Source organism: Paroedura picta, chromosome 11 (genome assembly GCF_049243985.1).
Source record: "Paroedura picta isolate Pp20150507F chromosome 11, Ppicta_v3.0, whole genome shotgun sequence".
Lineage (NCBI taxonomy): Eukaryota > Metazoa > Chordata > Lepidosauria > Squamata > Gekkonidae > Paroedura > Paroedura picta.
In genome coordinates this window covers 30,421,783-30,437,386 of record NC_135379.1, presented here as the reverse complement: position 1 = coordinate 30,437,386, position 15,604 = coordinate 30,421,783, and the positions used below count along the sequence as shown (strand labels likewise).

Genomic DNA, 15,604 nt, shown 5'->3' with positions numbered 1-15,604 from the left:
TAATGCCCACAGCATGAAATCCCTTGTCCATTTGATATGAGATGGGGAGAAAGCTATGGCGAGAAGTGCCCTGCAACTTACCAGAGGGACAACACAGAGGTCCAAAATGTAAAAGAAATTAGGATTGCAACCCTTCATTGCATCTTTAGGCAACTGATTGATATGGCTTTGAGATTAAATATCAACACAGCTGAATGTGAGATTCCTGATAGAGCCAGCGTTCATAAAGGCCACATGAAAACAGACACTTTTTGAGGTGTTATGAGAAGGGTGACAAAGGCAGAATCGGACTGTATAGGGGAAGGGAGGGGGAGCTATTCCTGACAGAGTGAAAACTGCTATGTTAAAAGATGGGTGACAAGGGAACTCATAGAATGATGATCAGTTTTGCCAGGTTGGGAGACTGAATTATGCCAGTAAACAGGTATTTGTTCATTAGGGAAGCTGGAACAAATAAAAGGCATTATTTATGGCTATCACTAAACCAATGCATTCAGGATGGGAAGATAATTTTTCAAGTACAAAACCTCGGATTCAAAGAGCCTCCAGTAGAAGTTTGGGCTTTTTAGGTTTTAACATTTGACATTCCCTATACTGTTTCACAACTACTCACAGTGGGTGCTTATAAAAACTGTCCAGACTGCCACCTTACCTGGAATCAAAACAAAAACCTGTTCCACGCTCCTGTAAGTGAAGGTTTGGTGGAGCAGGAGCAGAAGGTGCATTTGCTTCATCATCCTGCAAAGAAAAATTGGGGTTGTTATATATTGTATTACTTACATTCATAAGCAAGAGGAAAATATAAATATACTGGGATTTTTTTTTCCTGTTGGAAATATAGACCCCCAACCCTTATCTACAGTGAGCTCATGTGTGTGCAAATGGTTTCCCCTCTGAATCTCCCACCCTGCAAAAACAGAATTATAGAATCATTTGAAGGGGGGGGGGGAGATGAGGTGAGGAAATCCTAGTCTGCTGGCAGAAATTCCTTCCATCAGTGGAAATTTACTGTAGGATCCATGCTACAGTAATGCTGACAGAGTAATATGCAGGCACCCTTTCACATGCATGGGAAAGTCCTCTTTACATCTTGTGCCAAAACACTGAAAACGAAAAAGAAAACTGAATTTAAATAATAACAACAATATTTTGTTTGGGCAAAAAGCTGCCCAATCTCATGCAGGAGTCATTAAAGCACTTGGTATTACATTATGTGAATTCCTTGGATTCTACCTTCAGGATGCTAAGCTATATAGAAATAAGCCAAAAAAAACATCTACACCAGCTATTTTCCTTCATTTTACCTAACCGATATTCTGCCTAGCATCTAGCGGGAGGGTGGTCTATAAATATAATATTAAATAAATCTTCAGCAGAGGACCAAATACTTTCTGAAAGTATCAGAACATCCCTATTGTTCCTAAAACAATGATATTTTAATTGGTGCCTTGTAAATGCAATCTAAAAGACTTGTCTTATGCGAGAACATTTTATTAGTTATAAATTGTAGCACACAAGAGAGCAGAATGTTTCTGAGGAGATTCAAAGACTACCGCTTGCTACTCTTAAATATGTGCCAGAGAATGAAAGCTATTCTTGAGGTAGGTTAATCTTCAGAAACCCAAGCCAAGAAATTAATGCTTGGTATTACGTTTCTTGCCATAGATTTATTTCCAGAACTGAAAGATTTACACTGCTCCACAAAGTTCAGTTCTATCTACATGATCAGCTAATGAATACTCTCATTACTTCTACTGACTCTGCCAGTTAATAGACTGGTATGAAGTTTTGCAATGCCAATTTTATTAAACTAAAGCAGCCTTCCAAATTCAGTTCATTGTAAGTTACTAGCTCACCAAAGTGTCTTAGTCTTTGTCTTGTACATCTGGCGGCACATCCATTACTTGAAAAATATTTATTTATTAAAATTCTTATCCGCCACTCCCAGAGCTGCTGGCTTGTGGCGGCTTACAAAAAGGATTAAAATAATAATTGAAAACTCCATCTTGCAGGCCTTGTAGAACTTTGACAGCTCCATCAGGGCCCTCAGCTCTCCTGGGAGCTCATTCCATAAGGCAGGGGCCAGGGCCAAAAAGGCCCTGCACCTGGTTGAGGCCAGGCGAACATCCCATGGGATGTTACTTTCATCTCTATTTTCAAAAAAAAACTTCTTTCCCTCACTTTTTTCCCACAGCAATCAAGTGAATGCACCTCTGAATGTTTCTACAATTCTGATCTTCTAATAATTCCTACGTTGTGTGTGAATTTAATCATTTTCCCTTCCCATTCACCTAGAGGCCAGAGAATGAAGTGTTTTGTTTAAAGTAAACAATACATACAAGGGAGGGTGGATAAGGGTTGGCCCAAGACATTCCTACTGCTTCAAGTGCTTTCCCCCAAATGCCATACTGGTTGGGTTCAAAGTGAGCAGCCTATCACAGATGTAGGAGGGGACAGACAAAAAGCCATGCCCATTGCCATTCTGCTGATTTGGCACCCCCACATTTTTTCTCCCACCCCAGATCTGATGGCGTCAAAAATCAAGTTGTGAAAGTTGAGGCTGTTAATTCCTCTATGCATGTAAAAATAATCAGATAGAAACATGTGGATGCTCCCTGTTATATCCAGCGATGGCCTAATTTTTTTTTAATTGACAAGGCAGACATGGGAGTTGGGAATAAAATTATTCCATTTCCCACAGAAAGAGAACTGTACATAACAATTTTTTGTTGATAGTTCAAACCCAGATTTCCACACACCAATCGATACAAAGGAAGGAAACAACAGTTTCATCTGATCTCTGATGATGGTTCATTACACTGAATGTGAACACATAGGACAAGGAGGACTTCTTCATCCCTCAGATTCTTTTTTCTTACTTTTAAAGAGGTACCTTGGTTTTATTTGCTGAATCTAAGGATGCCTGCCAAGGAGAGTTGTGTAGCAGAGTTTGCACAAGTGTAAGCTATTCATCATTCTATTTCTTTATAAGTACATTTTCAACCCAAGAACAATTAAGCTGTTTTCATTTGACAAGTATGACTATGAAGAGAACATGTTAAAATGTCTCTTTGTTGTAAGACAAGAAAGGATTTCTGAAAAACAGGAACACACTAGCCCAAAGTTGGTTCCCATTTGAGCAGATTAGGATCCTGCTACCTCATTAGGAAAATCTAAGCTGTGTCAGCAAATGAGCACAAGACTTTAGCTCTGTTTCTCTTGGGTTTGTGAGAGGGCAAAGCACATAGATTAGAAAGAACACTCTGCTAATTAAACTGCAGCAGATGACTAAGGAGGAGAAGGGCTTGTCATCTGTAACGTCTGTGCCAAGAATGATCAGATTAAATATGCAAAATGTGAAGTAAAGGTAGGCAAATGCACTAGGCTCACACTCAAGACCTTAAAATAGTCTGCAGAAGTTCTGACAGGTCCCCTAATTATTCACAGTAATGGATGAAGAGGGCAAAAGGCAGAAGAAAGAGATACATTTTTCTCCATTACAGGTACTGAGGACCAGGGCTAAAATCATGCCTGTCTGAACACTGATCAGATTCTGCAAAGGTTAATAGCAATTAAATGTGGCAAACTAGACTAAATGAGAAGCAGGTCATGATACCACTACACTCGCAAAGAGCACGAGGCTTTATAGAGGAATGTTTCTTATTAAAATGTTTCTTAAAGTTAAAGGGTGCAAAGAAACTGTGGCACATAATAGCACAGTATTTTACTGCATACCCCAACCATTCTTACACATTACACAGGCAACAAGAGCCTACATCTACTATTAAGGACAGTTAATCCTTAAAAAGGAGCTAATATACAGCAGCATTTTAACATTACAGATAATTGGAAATATCTGAAGGCATTACACATTTTTCTATCTCTTGGTAAATAGTATCTTCTGAAATTAAAATCAGCTGTCTTCGTTTGCTTAAGGAACACTACAACTGAAATGCAACCCCTATGCCCTTTCTGGTTTCCATATTTGTGGCAAAGGGGGGGGGGGAGAAATCAATTAATAGATTGTAATCCAAAAAAACTTCAGTTAAAGACTGTTTTTAAGGTGTCACAAGACTCTCTGCCTTAAATTCAGACTAAAAATCACATGTGAAAAAGATTGAAATACAGTCCAGCCTGTATGTGTAATGACATATAGATTTTTCTTCCCCCAGTTCAAAATCATATGATCACTACTACCAAGCATGCCCTCAACTTTTACCTTGTGAACCAGTTATTCCCTGTTGGTGAGAATCAAGTCTAAAATAGTGGACCCCCTGGTTGCCCCTTCCACTTTCTGGGTAATGAAGTTGTCACCAAGACAAGTCAATAATTTATTGGACTTCTTTTTTAGGAGAGCTGGTATTCCAATAAATAACTGACTAATTGATATCTCCCATGACCACTAGGTCCCACCTCTCTGAGAAATTTATAATCTGGTCTAGGAGCATCTCATCCAAGTCCTCTGCCTGGCATTGTGGTCTATGGCAGATCCCCACCATAATACCATTATTATTTCCTACTCCTTTTATTTTTACTCAAACTTTCAGCTGAACTCTCATGCTCAGACACATGCATTTCCTCCAAAGTATATATATTCTTAACTTATAGTATTTCTGTATTTGACTGTTCCTTTTAATTAAGTTGTACCCCTCAATTCTATTATACGGTTGTGAGTGTCCTGCATAGTGCAGGGGGTTGGACTAGATGACCCAGGAGGCCCCTTCCAACTATTATTCCATGATTCTTCCTGCTTGTTTCCCATACTCTGCGCATTAGTGCAGAGTCATCGTAATCCTTCATACGTGTACCCCGCTTTAGTTTTTGAACCTTCCTGTAAATGAACAGTTCCCTGCATATATGCCATTCCCTTTAAATCTGCAGTGTTCCCATCTTCATCGAACTACACTTTGAATGTAAGTCTCACACCCCCACTGAATTTAGTTTAAAGCCATCCTCACCAGATCCACAAGACTCTTTGCAAAGACATTTTTCCCCACCCTGGTGAGGTGCAAACTATCTCCTGATAGAAGAGCCTCATCATGGTAGCATGATCCATGGCCCAAAAATACAAACCTTTCCTGATGACACCAATGACATAGCCAGTCATTTATCTGCATTGTATTTATTTCCCTTCCTAAGGCTCAGCCATTAACAGGAAGAACCGACAAAAACACAACCTGCGCTCCCAAGTTCTTCACTTTCTCCCCCAAAGCCATGTAGTCTCGTTTCATACTGCACTGGGCAGTATCACTTGTTCTCACATGAATGAGCAGGAAGAGATATCTGTCCTTGGTCTTTACAAGTCTTTCCAACCTTCCCGTGACATCCTTGAATCTTGTGCCAGCTGAACAGCATACCTCTCGAGACAACAAGTTCATTCAACACATGTTGACTTTTACTCCTTGCAATAGGGAATCCCCAATTACTAACACATGTCTCCTAGTCCTAATATGTTGGGGAGAACAAGAGCTAGTCCTCTCATCTGCAGGGTCCTGTGAAACATATTCTGAGCTTTGAGGGAGCTGGGGGAATAGTCCTTGTTCCTATGGTCCACTATCTACAGGCAGAGCCCAGAAATGATTTCTATGAATCAGAGGAGCAGAAGATTTCCTTAAGTCTCAACCTTGGGTAACATTCTTCCATCTGCTATCCTCTTGTATTGGGCTCTCCTCTAATTGGTGAGGGATCTTTCCCATCTCTCCCAATTGCGCTCCAAGAAATGTTCCATGAGTTCTTTCCAAGAACTCTTCTTCTAGCTTCTGTACCTTCTTCTCCTCACACTTCTGGCAAACAAGAGTCTTTTATAATAAAAAGGCCCACCCAACTGAGGTTGGAGCTAGTAGTCAGGCCCAGGCAAAACTACCATCTGATGCAAATCAGCTAATACAATTAGCTGTAGCCCCAGGAAAGAAATAGACAAAAACAACAAAAGTCAAACAGCACCCACTCTCCTGCAACTTATATATGCTAACACACTGTCCTCATATTGCAAGAGAGAAATAGACAAAAACAACAAAAGTCAAACAGCACCCACTCTCCTGCAACTTATATATGCTAACACACTGTCCTCACATTGCAAGAGAGAAAGCAGCACTCACCAGTAGCTCCCAAGCCAGCTCTTTCTCATTCTTCCTGCCCAGCTGCTTGTGCTACTGCTTCTGGTGAACAAGAGCCTTTTGTAGTACAAAGGCCCACCCAGCAGAGGCTAGAGCTAGCAGTCAGACCCAGGCAAAACTGCTACCCAATGTAAATCAGCTAATGCAGTTAGCTGTAGTTTACCCACCATCCAGGCAAGGAATAGACAAAACAAAAACAAAACACTCACATAGTCCCCACTCTCTTACAACCTATATACCCTCACACACTGTAAGAAAGAAAGCAAAACTCACCAGTAGCTCCAAAGCTGGCTCACTCCTCCCTGACTGGCTCTCTCCTCCCTAAAGTGCATTTAAAACCTGTTTTTCATGTATTAGAAACCTGACATATGCATGTGGAGTTGCCTTTCTATTTCTTAAACGTGTATCAACAACATGAGAAAATCCAATGTTCTAGTAGCATGAATTCAGCCACTGTTGCTTCCATACGGTTATCTCTAACCAACGAGATACTGCACTTGTAATAGATGCCTGCCCAGACTTCTGATCCTGGTTGTTTCTTCCTTTGGCTTCCCAGCCCAAATGGTCTGACTGGACCACACATGTCCACAGTATGCTTGCGGTCATCGGTATAATCCAGTCATGGCTATAAGGTGCCCCACTGGCTAATATTAAAGCTGCTCTGCAAGAAAATGTTCTTAATGAAGATGATATGGAGTACAGCTGGCAGCTTAAAGTTTAAGAAATTCAAAATGCTATTGTGTGAAGATACCACCCACTTACATTGCTATCTTCGGGATCCTCTAAGCCATCAGGCCGACTGAGGTTCCGAGCAGGCTGACTGCACACTACATTGCCTTCTAATTCCCATGAAGGTCCTCGTGCAGGCGACCTCTGAATCTCATCAGGGTAAAAAGCACCATCTGCCCCATCTGCAATAGTAATCAGGAGACTTTGCTGAAGTAAACAGAAAGATGAATATGCCAAATATTCAAGCAGAAACTCTCCACCAGGAGCTTACTCAATTAAACAGTTATCTTCAATGGCCTGCTTGTGAAAGTTCACAGAACCATTAACATGCCTGGCTTTTTTCTAAAATGAATTAGGATTATACACCACTGGTTTCAGTTCAGAAAATAAATAATGATATGCATCTCTGTGGAATCTTCCAGCAAACCAAAGCTGAAGAAATTATTTTCCAACCTCTTGTTCCCTGGTTTGTATAGGGGTTGCCATACTGAAGCCCTGGTAGTCTAGGAGGCACAGCAGGCAGCTGTCCATCAGTATCAGAACTGAGAAAAAATAATGCTTGCTGAGACATCTGTCCTTCAGTGATTCTTTCTGCTTGGTTTTCCGGTCTTCTTCCAAGATTCTATAGAACAGGTTGGGGAAAAGATAAAATTTAGACAAAAAAAAAACAAACAAACACGTGCACACAATGGCATAGGCAGAAGCCAGTCATTTTAAGATTGCAGCAAAAAAAAAAAATCCACAACACTCAACATTTGTACGCTGCTAAAATTTGTACAAGATTTTACAAGTCTTCTGATATTTTCCTCTGTCATGCTTTACTGTCCCTTGGTTAAACCTGAATTATTGGTCTGATGTTAAACTGAAGGCTAGTTTAAGAAGCTATGGTTTCTAGAATATTTAGCTCTTAGTAATATGAAGGCCTGAAAAATTCAGACCAGAACAGAAATGAAACATTAACACTGCTTTTCACGTAACAGGATTCACCACTGACGAGATCTTTTGCCTTTTTCATTTTGAAACCTTGTGAAAGGATGGCTCTCTACTGGCTATAGGTAGACAGTGAAAATTGCAGAATGGAAGACAAATACAACATGAATCACAGTGATGTTCCAGCGCCTGAACAGTCTTTTATTTCGCCAAAAGGCCTGCAAAGCTCAATTTGCTTTGTTTTCCTGTGGAAAGCTGCCAACACTTGTATCACCACAAAATTTCATTTCTTCATTTTGGCTCCCATTTCAAAAACAACTTTGTCACAATCAGATAGCTACTTCTTGGGAGTCACCCCAGAAACAAACTGTTTTGTTTAAAGATAATGTTTAAAGTTTAGCCCTAGCTGAGTGTAACAAGAAAAAAAAGATACAGATGAACATGCATGGGAGGCACAGCTGTTTTATTTCCCCATGTCCAAACTTCCAAAGAATGCCATGATAGATTAAAGGGGCCAGAACATTTTAAACAAATGCTGCCTAAACATTTCTTAGATCTACAGGGTTTAAAACTGATTTAAAAAAAAATTCTGAGCCTTTACTTTTCATAACAAAGGAATAATTAAACATTAAAAAGTTGTAATCTTTATATAAAAACATGTGGCCTATTTTATGACGAAGTTTAAAAATGAGATTTTAATAACACTATGAAGACTGTACTGTATACACGCTCCATTGTAACTACATAATTATGCATTTGTTATATTTTATGCTTTCAAAATGTTCAAGGACCATATTACCTCATTATTAGCACCTGCTTCCAAACTTCAATCCATCGATCATGCTAAAAATGTTCCTTTCTAGCCGTTTAAGCATATTATGTTTTTTATTTTACCCCTTCTCCAAGGACTCCCTTCCCCCATTGTATGCTCTATTAGATATGTCCAGCGCTGGGTACAGATTAGAATCTGTGTTTCTAGGGTTGCCTGATCCAGGATGGGAAAAGTATTGGAATTTTGGGAATGGAGTCTGGAAATGACAGGGGCCACAATGAGGAAGAGAGAGCCAGCTTGGAGAAGTGGTTAAGAGCAGCGTCATCTAATCTGATGTGCAACGTTTGATTCCCTGCCCTTCCTCCACATGCATCTAACTGGGTGACCTTGGGTCCTGTTAGAGCTGTTCTCAAAGAGCAATTTCTTTCAGAGCTCTCACAGCCTCACAGGGTTTCTGTTGTGGCGAGAGGAAGGGAAGGCAATTGTAAGCCATACTTTGAGTAGTAAAAAATGGGGTATAAAACCCAACTCCTCTTCTTCTTCAGTGCCATAGTGGGATCCAGTGACAAAGCCTAAAGCAGGGGTAGTCAAACTGCGGCCCTCCAGATGTCCATGGACTACAATTCCCATGAGCCCCTGCCAGAAGCACCCATTGTCTCCAGGGTAATGATCTCTACAGTCTGTAATTCCAGGGAATCCCCAGGTCCATCCTGAAGGTTGGCATCCCTATGGGTTTCCGTGTTCCTAGTTCAACATTAACTACTTCACAGCACTAGTATTTTTATACTTATTAAAATACAAAATTATTTAATAACATCTATTAAACATATAGATCATAGAACTTTTGATTTTTCAGCAACCATAAATAGGTCAGTTTATAGGCTTTATAAAGGGTATAAAGGTTATTTATATAGTAATCTGATCTACATTCTACTTTAAACCTTAGTTGAAGTCAGACTTAACATAGATCCTCATTAGATGTCTAACATTAAACCTGTAATTTCCTCATGCAAAAATAATTTTAAACAAGTTACTGGACTACAGGAAACTTAGTCCAGGCTCCCAAAGGCCCCATAAAAGTATCTGAACATTTCAGCACATGTGGCGCAAAGTGGCATCACAAAGAGATCACAAAATGTCTTTATGAGCTGAAGTTCTCATCTACTACTTGAGATTCTGCTTTTTGATATTGCCCTTTACCTATAAGAACCACGCTTATTCCAAGTACTTCAATGCAATCTAGTGCTTAACTGTCGCTGGGCTGAATATTTGATATATTCTTCTCTGACTTCCAACTGACTTTGAAATCTTACAAGATGTAGCCTTTTCTAAAAACACACACAGCAATTTGATGGTTGCAGTTTGGATTGTGGATAATATGAGTATTATAAACTAGATTTCACATGGGAGCAATGCCAGCATTTGCACTTTTTCCTTGCATATTCGATAGGAAAGTACCAGCATTTGAGCATATGTTAATCAAGCTCATCTTCACAGATTTCCCATGGTATGTTTCCATTCTTACCCAACTACTTCTATTCTAAAATTTAAGCAGCTGTGGCACAAGTTCTTTGCACTCAAGCGGCATCCGAAGGAATACATCAGCATAAATTTGATTTTAGTGGCTCACTAATATGCAGCAATTATTCAGTACCTTCCCATTGCTGAGGATTCCCAAATGGGATGTCAGCTCATTTATCTGTCTGTCCTTTTCCGCCAGCTGAACCTATTTAAAACACAAGTTCAAAGCAGCAGCCACATTAGTGGACATAAAACAGTTCCTAGATATGGTGACAATTCACATGCATCCAATTGTTCAGCAAATGAACATAATGTAACAATATTGTAACTACAATGAAATTAACATAATAAAAAGATTTTTCAGGTTTTTAATGTTCCTTGAAGCTTACAATTACAGTTCTCCTGCTGGACAACTGCCTCTCTTTTACAAGAAGTAATGACGTAGCTTTCATATCTATTTTGGAAAAGTTCGTTTAAAAAAAATGGTCCTTAACCAATGGCAAGATCACATGTCTCGCCCCTCTTCTTCCTACCTCATGACTTCTTATACTCAGCTTGCAGACTCATGGGTCCTACATCTAAAAAGGTTGAAGACCATTACCATATATTATGAAGAAAGCAGTCAGTTCTTAGTCTATATATAGGTGCACTAAAAGTGCCATTGTGTGAACAAAATTGGTATCAACTGGAAAAGTGACCAGGGTTCATGTTTGATTAACAGAATCCTGACCTCCAACTGAGCACAGAACAATCCATTTTATGGTTTACTTATGGAACAATCCACAAACTCTGGTTTATTCATGATGAGCTCCACCTCATGCTCCTTCCCTAGATTCCCCTTCTTGTGCACAGATCCAATAATGTTTTACTAAGTCTTTTATCAAGCCACAATTTGTTGTGATGTCGGAATTCAGGTACTATACAAAATGCAATTTGTTTCTCATCCTCACCCTGATATTCCAAACCCTGGTGTAGAAACCTAGCTCTGGGCAAGACAGAAATCCAATATGTTAAACCACATCTGAACACAGCCTAAAAAATATAAGCTTCTCTCTGCCTCAGACATCAGAGGACTAGTATGTTCAGTTTAGGAGTGTTCCAGTAGAGCTAATTCATAATAGACATTTGATTTAAAAGAACTATTCCATGAAGCGAGTAAGTACTTCTTGAGCTCAGAGGGGCAAAAGTAACTTTTTAAATACTACTTTATTAGTAATACATTTCCAAACTAACATAAATCTCATAATCTACCAGTCCAAAAGGTTTAAACTTCTAGTAGTGCATCATACAAACTAATGTAAAAGGTTCACACTGAGATATGTTCATATAAACAAATCTTGAACCAACTGTTGAAATCTCAACCGAGTTTTCTCAGTCCAGATTAACATAATTTTTCCTGTATAATTCCAAAATAATCACCATTATTTTGAAGGCATCTAAAATGTTATTTATAGAAATATAAAATGTTATTTATAGAAGCCATGGGGTTGCAATGGGTCGCACACCGCACCTAACAACCATAACAGCAGCAAAATGTTATTAGAATGGGATACTGAAATGGTGAGTAGTTATGGTTAAATGGGCCAAAGATCCAGGTCATCCAATAGATATGGAGGCTTGGGAACACTTGTGGAAGACGCAAATCAAGTTTTCAGTTAGGTATGACTTGAGGGAAAATTTCTATAAAACGTATTTCAGGTGGTACTTAATTCCGGTGAAATTGGCAAAATGATCCCAAAATGCAGACAAGAGATTTTGGAAATGTAGGATAAATTAGGGTTCTTTTTTCCACATGTGGTCAAAGGATGGTCAAATTTTGGGGAAAAAATATATGCAGAACTTAAGAAAATGTTGAAAGTTAACCTCAAAAAGAAACCAGAATTATTTTTATTATATGCATAATGAGTGAAGAAATATCTAAAGAACTAAACGTATTGTTGCTGTATGCTTTAACAGCAGCCAGAATGGTGGTAGCAAAAGTCTGGAAAACAAATGAGATTCTGTCTCGGGAGGACTGGATAATGAAATTATTGGACTTGGCAAAGTAACTTCTAATTGAGGAGTATTGATTTAAGCAGTAGTAACATAAACCTGACTTATGAGAGAAGGCAGATCTTTTATTACTCTATGTAATTAAATAGCTTCAATTAAAAGTGTTAATATTAAACAGTCAAACTTACTAGATATTGGTCTTCTACCGCTGCTAGCTGTTGCTTCACACTCTCATTAATTTTTACCTGCTCCTTCCACTTCAGCTCCAGCTTAGCTAATTCATCAGCATAGACACTGCATTTCAATTTTTCATCCTACAAATAAAATTATTAACTATCAATTGTTCAATAAACATAAGTGGTTCATGTGCAGCACAGTTGTTTCAAAGAACTGCCACCTGCCAAGTTCCTGCTGACAACCTAATCAAGTTGACTCCCATTACTGATTAACCTAAAGACCTAAAGCAATGGGGAAAATATTTCTGACTATTTCGCAGTTTATTTGAAATTATTTTTATATGCTGCCACTGTTCTCACCCTAGAAAAGCAGCTGTTGGGGGGAGGGGGTCCACCATGTACTCATTCCATGAAGCTTTGCAACTACCTGGAAGACCCTTCATCCAGAAGACCAAACATAATGCTTCTTTAGGTTCAATGTGGAACAGAACTACTTGTGTATCAGAATGATAGCCATTGCCAGAGGAATAATACATACGGATGTTGGAACATGCTTTTTGGGAAAACAGTTAGGCAATACCAAATGAAAAATTATTTATGTAAATTAACTAAAGCTCCCATCTGTTTACAAGAGAAACCCAGTATTTTATCTGGCTACTTCAGTTTTTTGTTTCTTATTGGCTTTATATAATCTGCTTTGTATTTCATCTGCCTACTTCAGGTTCTTGTTTCTTATCTGCTTTGTACAACATTCATATTCAAACTTCATTCCAAATCAATTATTCTACACAACGCAAACCTTCAAAATTGTATCCTAAGATAGAATTGAGTCAAAACTAGGTTCTATTGAAATCAATTAAACTTACTTGTAACAAGCTGATTTCATTTGTCACTTAGAACTAACTTTAGTTGAACTGGGACTATGGACTTAAGAATTAACTAAGCTTATATGTACCACATTACAGCAACTTTTCAAGAGAGATTAAAGTCAAAGCATACTTTTGCCATTATTCCCTAATACTAATTCTTGTTTCTATATTAGCCTCTTACTTACAGACATCTCCTTGCATTTCATATATTTTTCTGTTTTTTCAGCAGTTTCTTTTTTCTTGTCATGATCTTGCTCCTTTTCTGAAAACTCCAAAACTGTAACAGATGGAATGGAGCCAACTATATATATTGGATAAACGTAGTAATATTAAAAAAAAATTTTTTTGAGGCAACAAGATCAATACAGAAACCACAAGCAGAAACCTGGTTCACTCGACTGAAGATATGCTCATCTGCCTTCTTTTTTGTGCTCTTCAATAAACTAAGTAAAAACAAGCTTGAAAAGGCCATATTTCAGTTGTGCATAACTACGCTCTGCTTTTGTACAAATGCACTGAAAGTTTCCAGGATGGCCACATAGAACCATAGTTGGAAGGGGCCATACAGGCAATCTAGTCCAACCCCCTGCTCAATGCAGGATCCGTCTAAAACATCCACAATAAGTATCTGTCCAGCCAATGCTAAAAGATCTCCAGTCTGCTAGACAGATACTTATACAAAACTATGGCCGCATTCCAAGACAGAAGAGAGGCTTTAAGCCAGGGCTTCTCAACCAGGGTTTCATGAAACCTTGGAGTTTGACGGCCCTGGAAGGATTTCCCAAATGGGTGGGCATTAATAAATTAGCTGACTGAATTAGTTAAATAGTTATCAGGTGATATAATAATATATAGTCATGTTGGCCCCCTCCCAAAATTATGAATGATGGGCCTGGAGGGGGTGGGAAGGGGAGGGTCCCCCGGTGGACATGTACACAGCTCAGATTCTGCAGGATCACACAATTTCTGGGGGTTCTCAAAGCCTGAAGAATGCTTCAGGAGTTTCTCAGTGATAAATAAGTTGAGAAAGGCTGATTTAAGCAAACGGTATGTTAAGAACTCCCATTTGAGAGGGAATGTCATCAACTGCCTTCATTTTTAGAAAAAGAGAATTAGTCATGTTCTTTCCCCGTATCTAGAAATGTCTATGTTTAGCTAAATTAAGACAGTTCCCTGTAGGACATTTTGTATTCATGCCACTTTCCCCACTAAAAAGTTCTGCAAATGCATGTTACTTATTATTCTGTGAAATTCTAAGAACAAAAGGCCACATTCATACAATTAAATAGCACAAATATATACCACAGGCCACAGGAATTATCTAATATATATTGAGTCAGGGCAGTCAATATACAGTTTGCAAGCTGCATTTGGTCAAGGTCTCAATCCAGCCCTAAATCCTCAGTCACCCAAAGCTTGGCAAAGAGCAACAGTGGGAAAATCCAGCAGACCTTGCCACATCCATGGCAAAGTCTTGGCATCCTACACATCATATGTTGCTAACACTGCCCTGTAGCGCTGGAAGCTAACACTCACTGAGAACTCTGATAGTGAAACAAGACAACTGCAAGATTGGATCTATGAAAAGGCAGACAAATTTTAGACTCAAGTTACTATGTGTTACAGGTCACCAAATGGACAGAAACAGAAATAAGCTAAATACTTCAAAAGCAATAAAGTAGCAGTTTTACTAGCATAACTATTGCTTCTTCATGGGCCATGCTGCTTCCAACTTGCTTCTGACTACAGACATAAATTTAAACACAAATACAGGTATCTTGTAAAAAAGTCTGAGCATGCACATGAAACTGTTGGGTTGCCAAACCACTGATTTCCCCCCCAAAAAAACATGTTGCACAGAATCACTTGTCTGCCTCCCTAGCTCCACCAGACTCTGTTTCCCCTTCAGGGGACTCCTACTGGAAAAGGAACAGCAAAAGCCGAATGTGATCCTTGGAATCTTGCTCTTTCTCTAGTACTGATACATTGTCTGGTTGTCTGTAAGTCAGCTAGAAATAGTTGATACCTTGAGAGGCAGACAATTTTTCACCTCCAGTCTCGACCACAGGAGTTGTACTTTTTGAGCCATCTGTCAAATTCGGTTGCTTCTCTGCAACTCTCTTTATTTAAAAAAATGACACCAAAGATGAGTACAAATCATTGCTATACACAATTATGTTCTAGTTACAGAAAGCAAAAAAATCCAAACCGTAAGAAAACGCAGTGTACGTATTTTATGGATCTAACAATTCCATTTCTGAGTCACATTTTATTTTATTATATATAAACAGTTACTATACTATAAACAAATATATATTTCTCATGTAGCATCTGGTTTTGAAGTCCATGAACACACTAGAACTGATTAGAAGAGTATTAGGCAAAGTAGGTTTCCTACTAGGATACTAATTTCGGGATCAAGGAAAACTCCTAGAGTATGAGGAGAAGGGGAGTCATGCAGGGACCGCAGAAGCTCAGCAAGTCAAAAGGCTGAGAAGG

At 38.9% G+C, this 15,604-nt stretch overlaps 1 protein-coding gene across 6 annotated transcripts in view; it reads right to left on the bottom strand.

Moving 5' to 3' along the window:
- TAX1BP1 (Tax1 binding protein 1) overlaps positions 1-15,604 on the bottom strand; it is a 41,024-nt gene that overhangs the window by 1,301 nt on the left and 24,119 nt on the right. For 4 of the 6 annotated variants that reach the window (XM_077303677.1, XM_077303678.1, XM_077303679.1 and 1 more), the window contains 7 exons: positions 15,132-15,225; positions 13,291-13,406; positions 12,249-12,374; positions 10,202-10,273; positions 7,299-7,467; positions 6,879-7,027; positions 653-738 (listed from right to left, as the gene is read on the bottom strand). In XM_077303677.1, the coding sequence (XP_077159792.1) occupies positions 653-738; positions 6,879-7,027; positions 7,299-7,467; positions 10,202-10,273; positions 12,249-12,374; positions 13,291-13,406; positions 15,132-15,225 (812 nt within the window). The remainder of the gene's footprint in view (positions 1-652; positions 739-6,878; positions 7,028-7,298; positions 7,468-10,201; positions 10,274-12,248; positions 12,375-13,290; positions 13,407-15,131; positions 15,226-15,604) is intronic. The other 2 variants (XM_077303681.1, XM_077303682.1) reach the window with 2 other exon arrangements.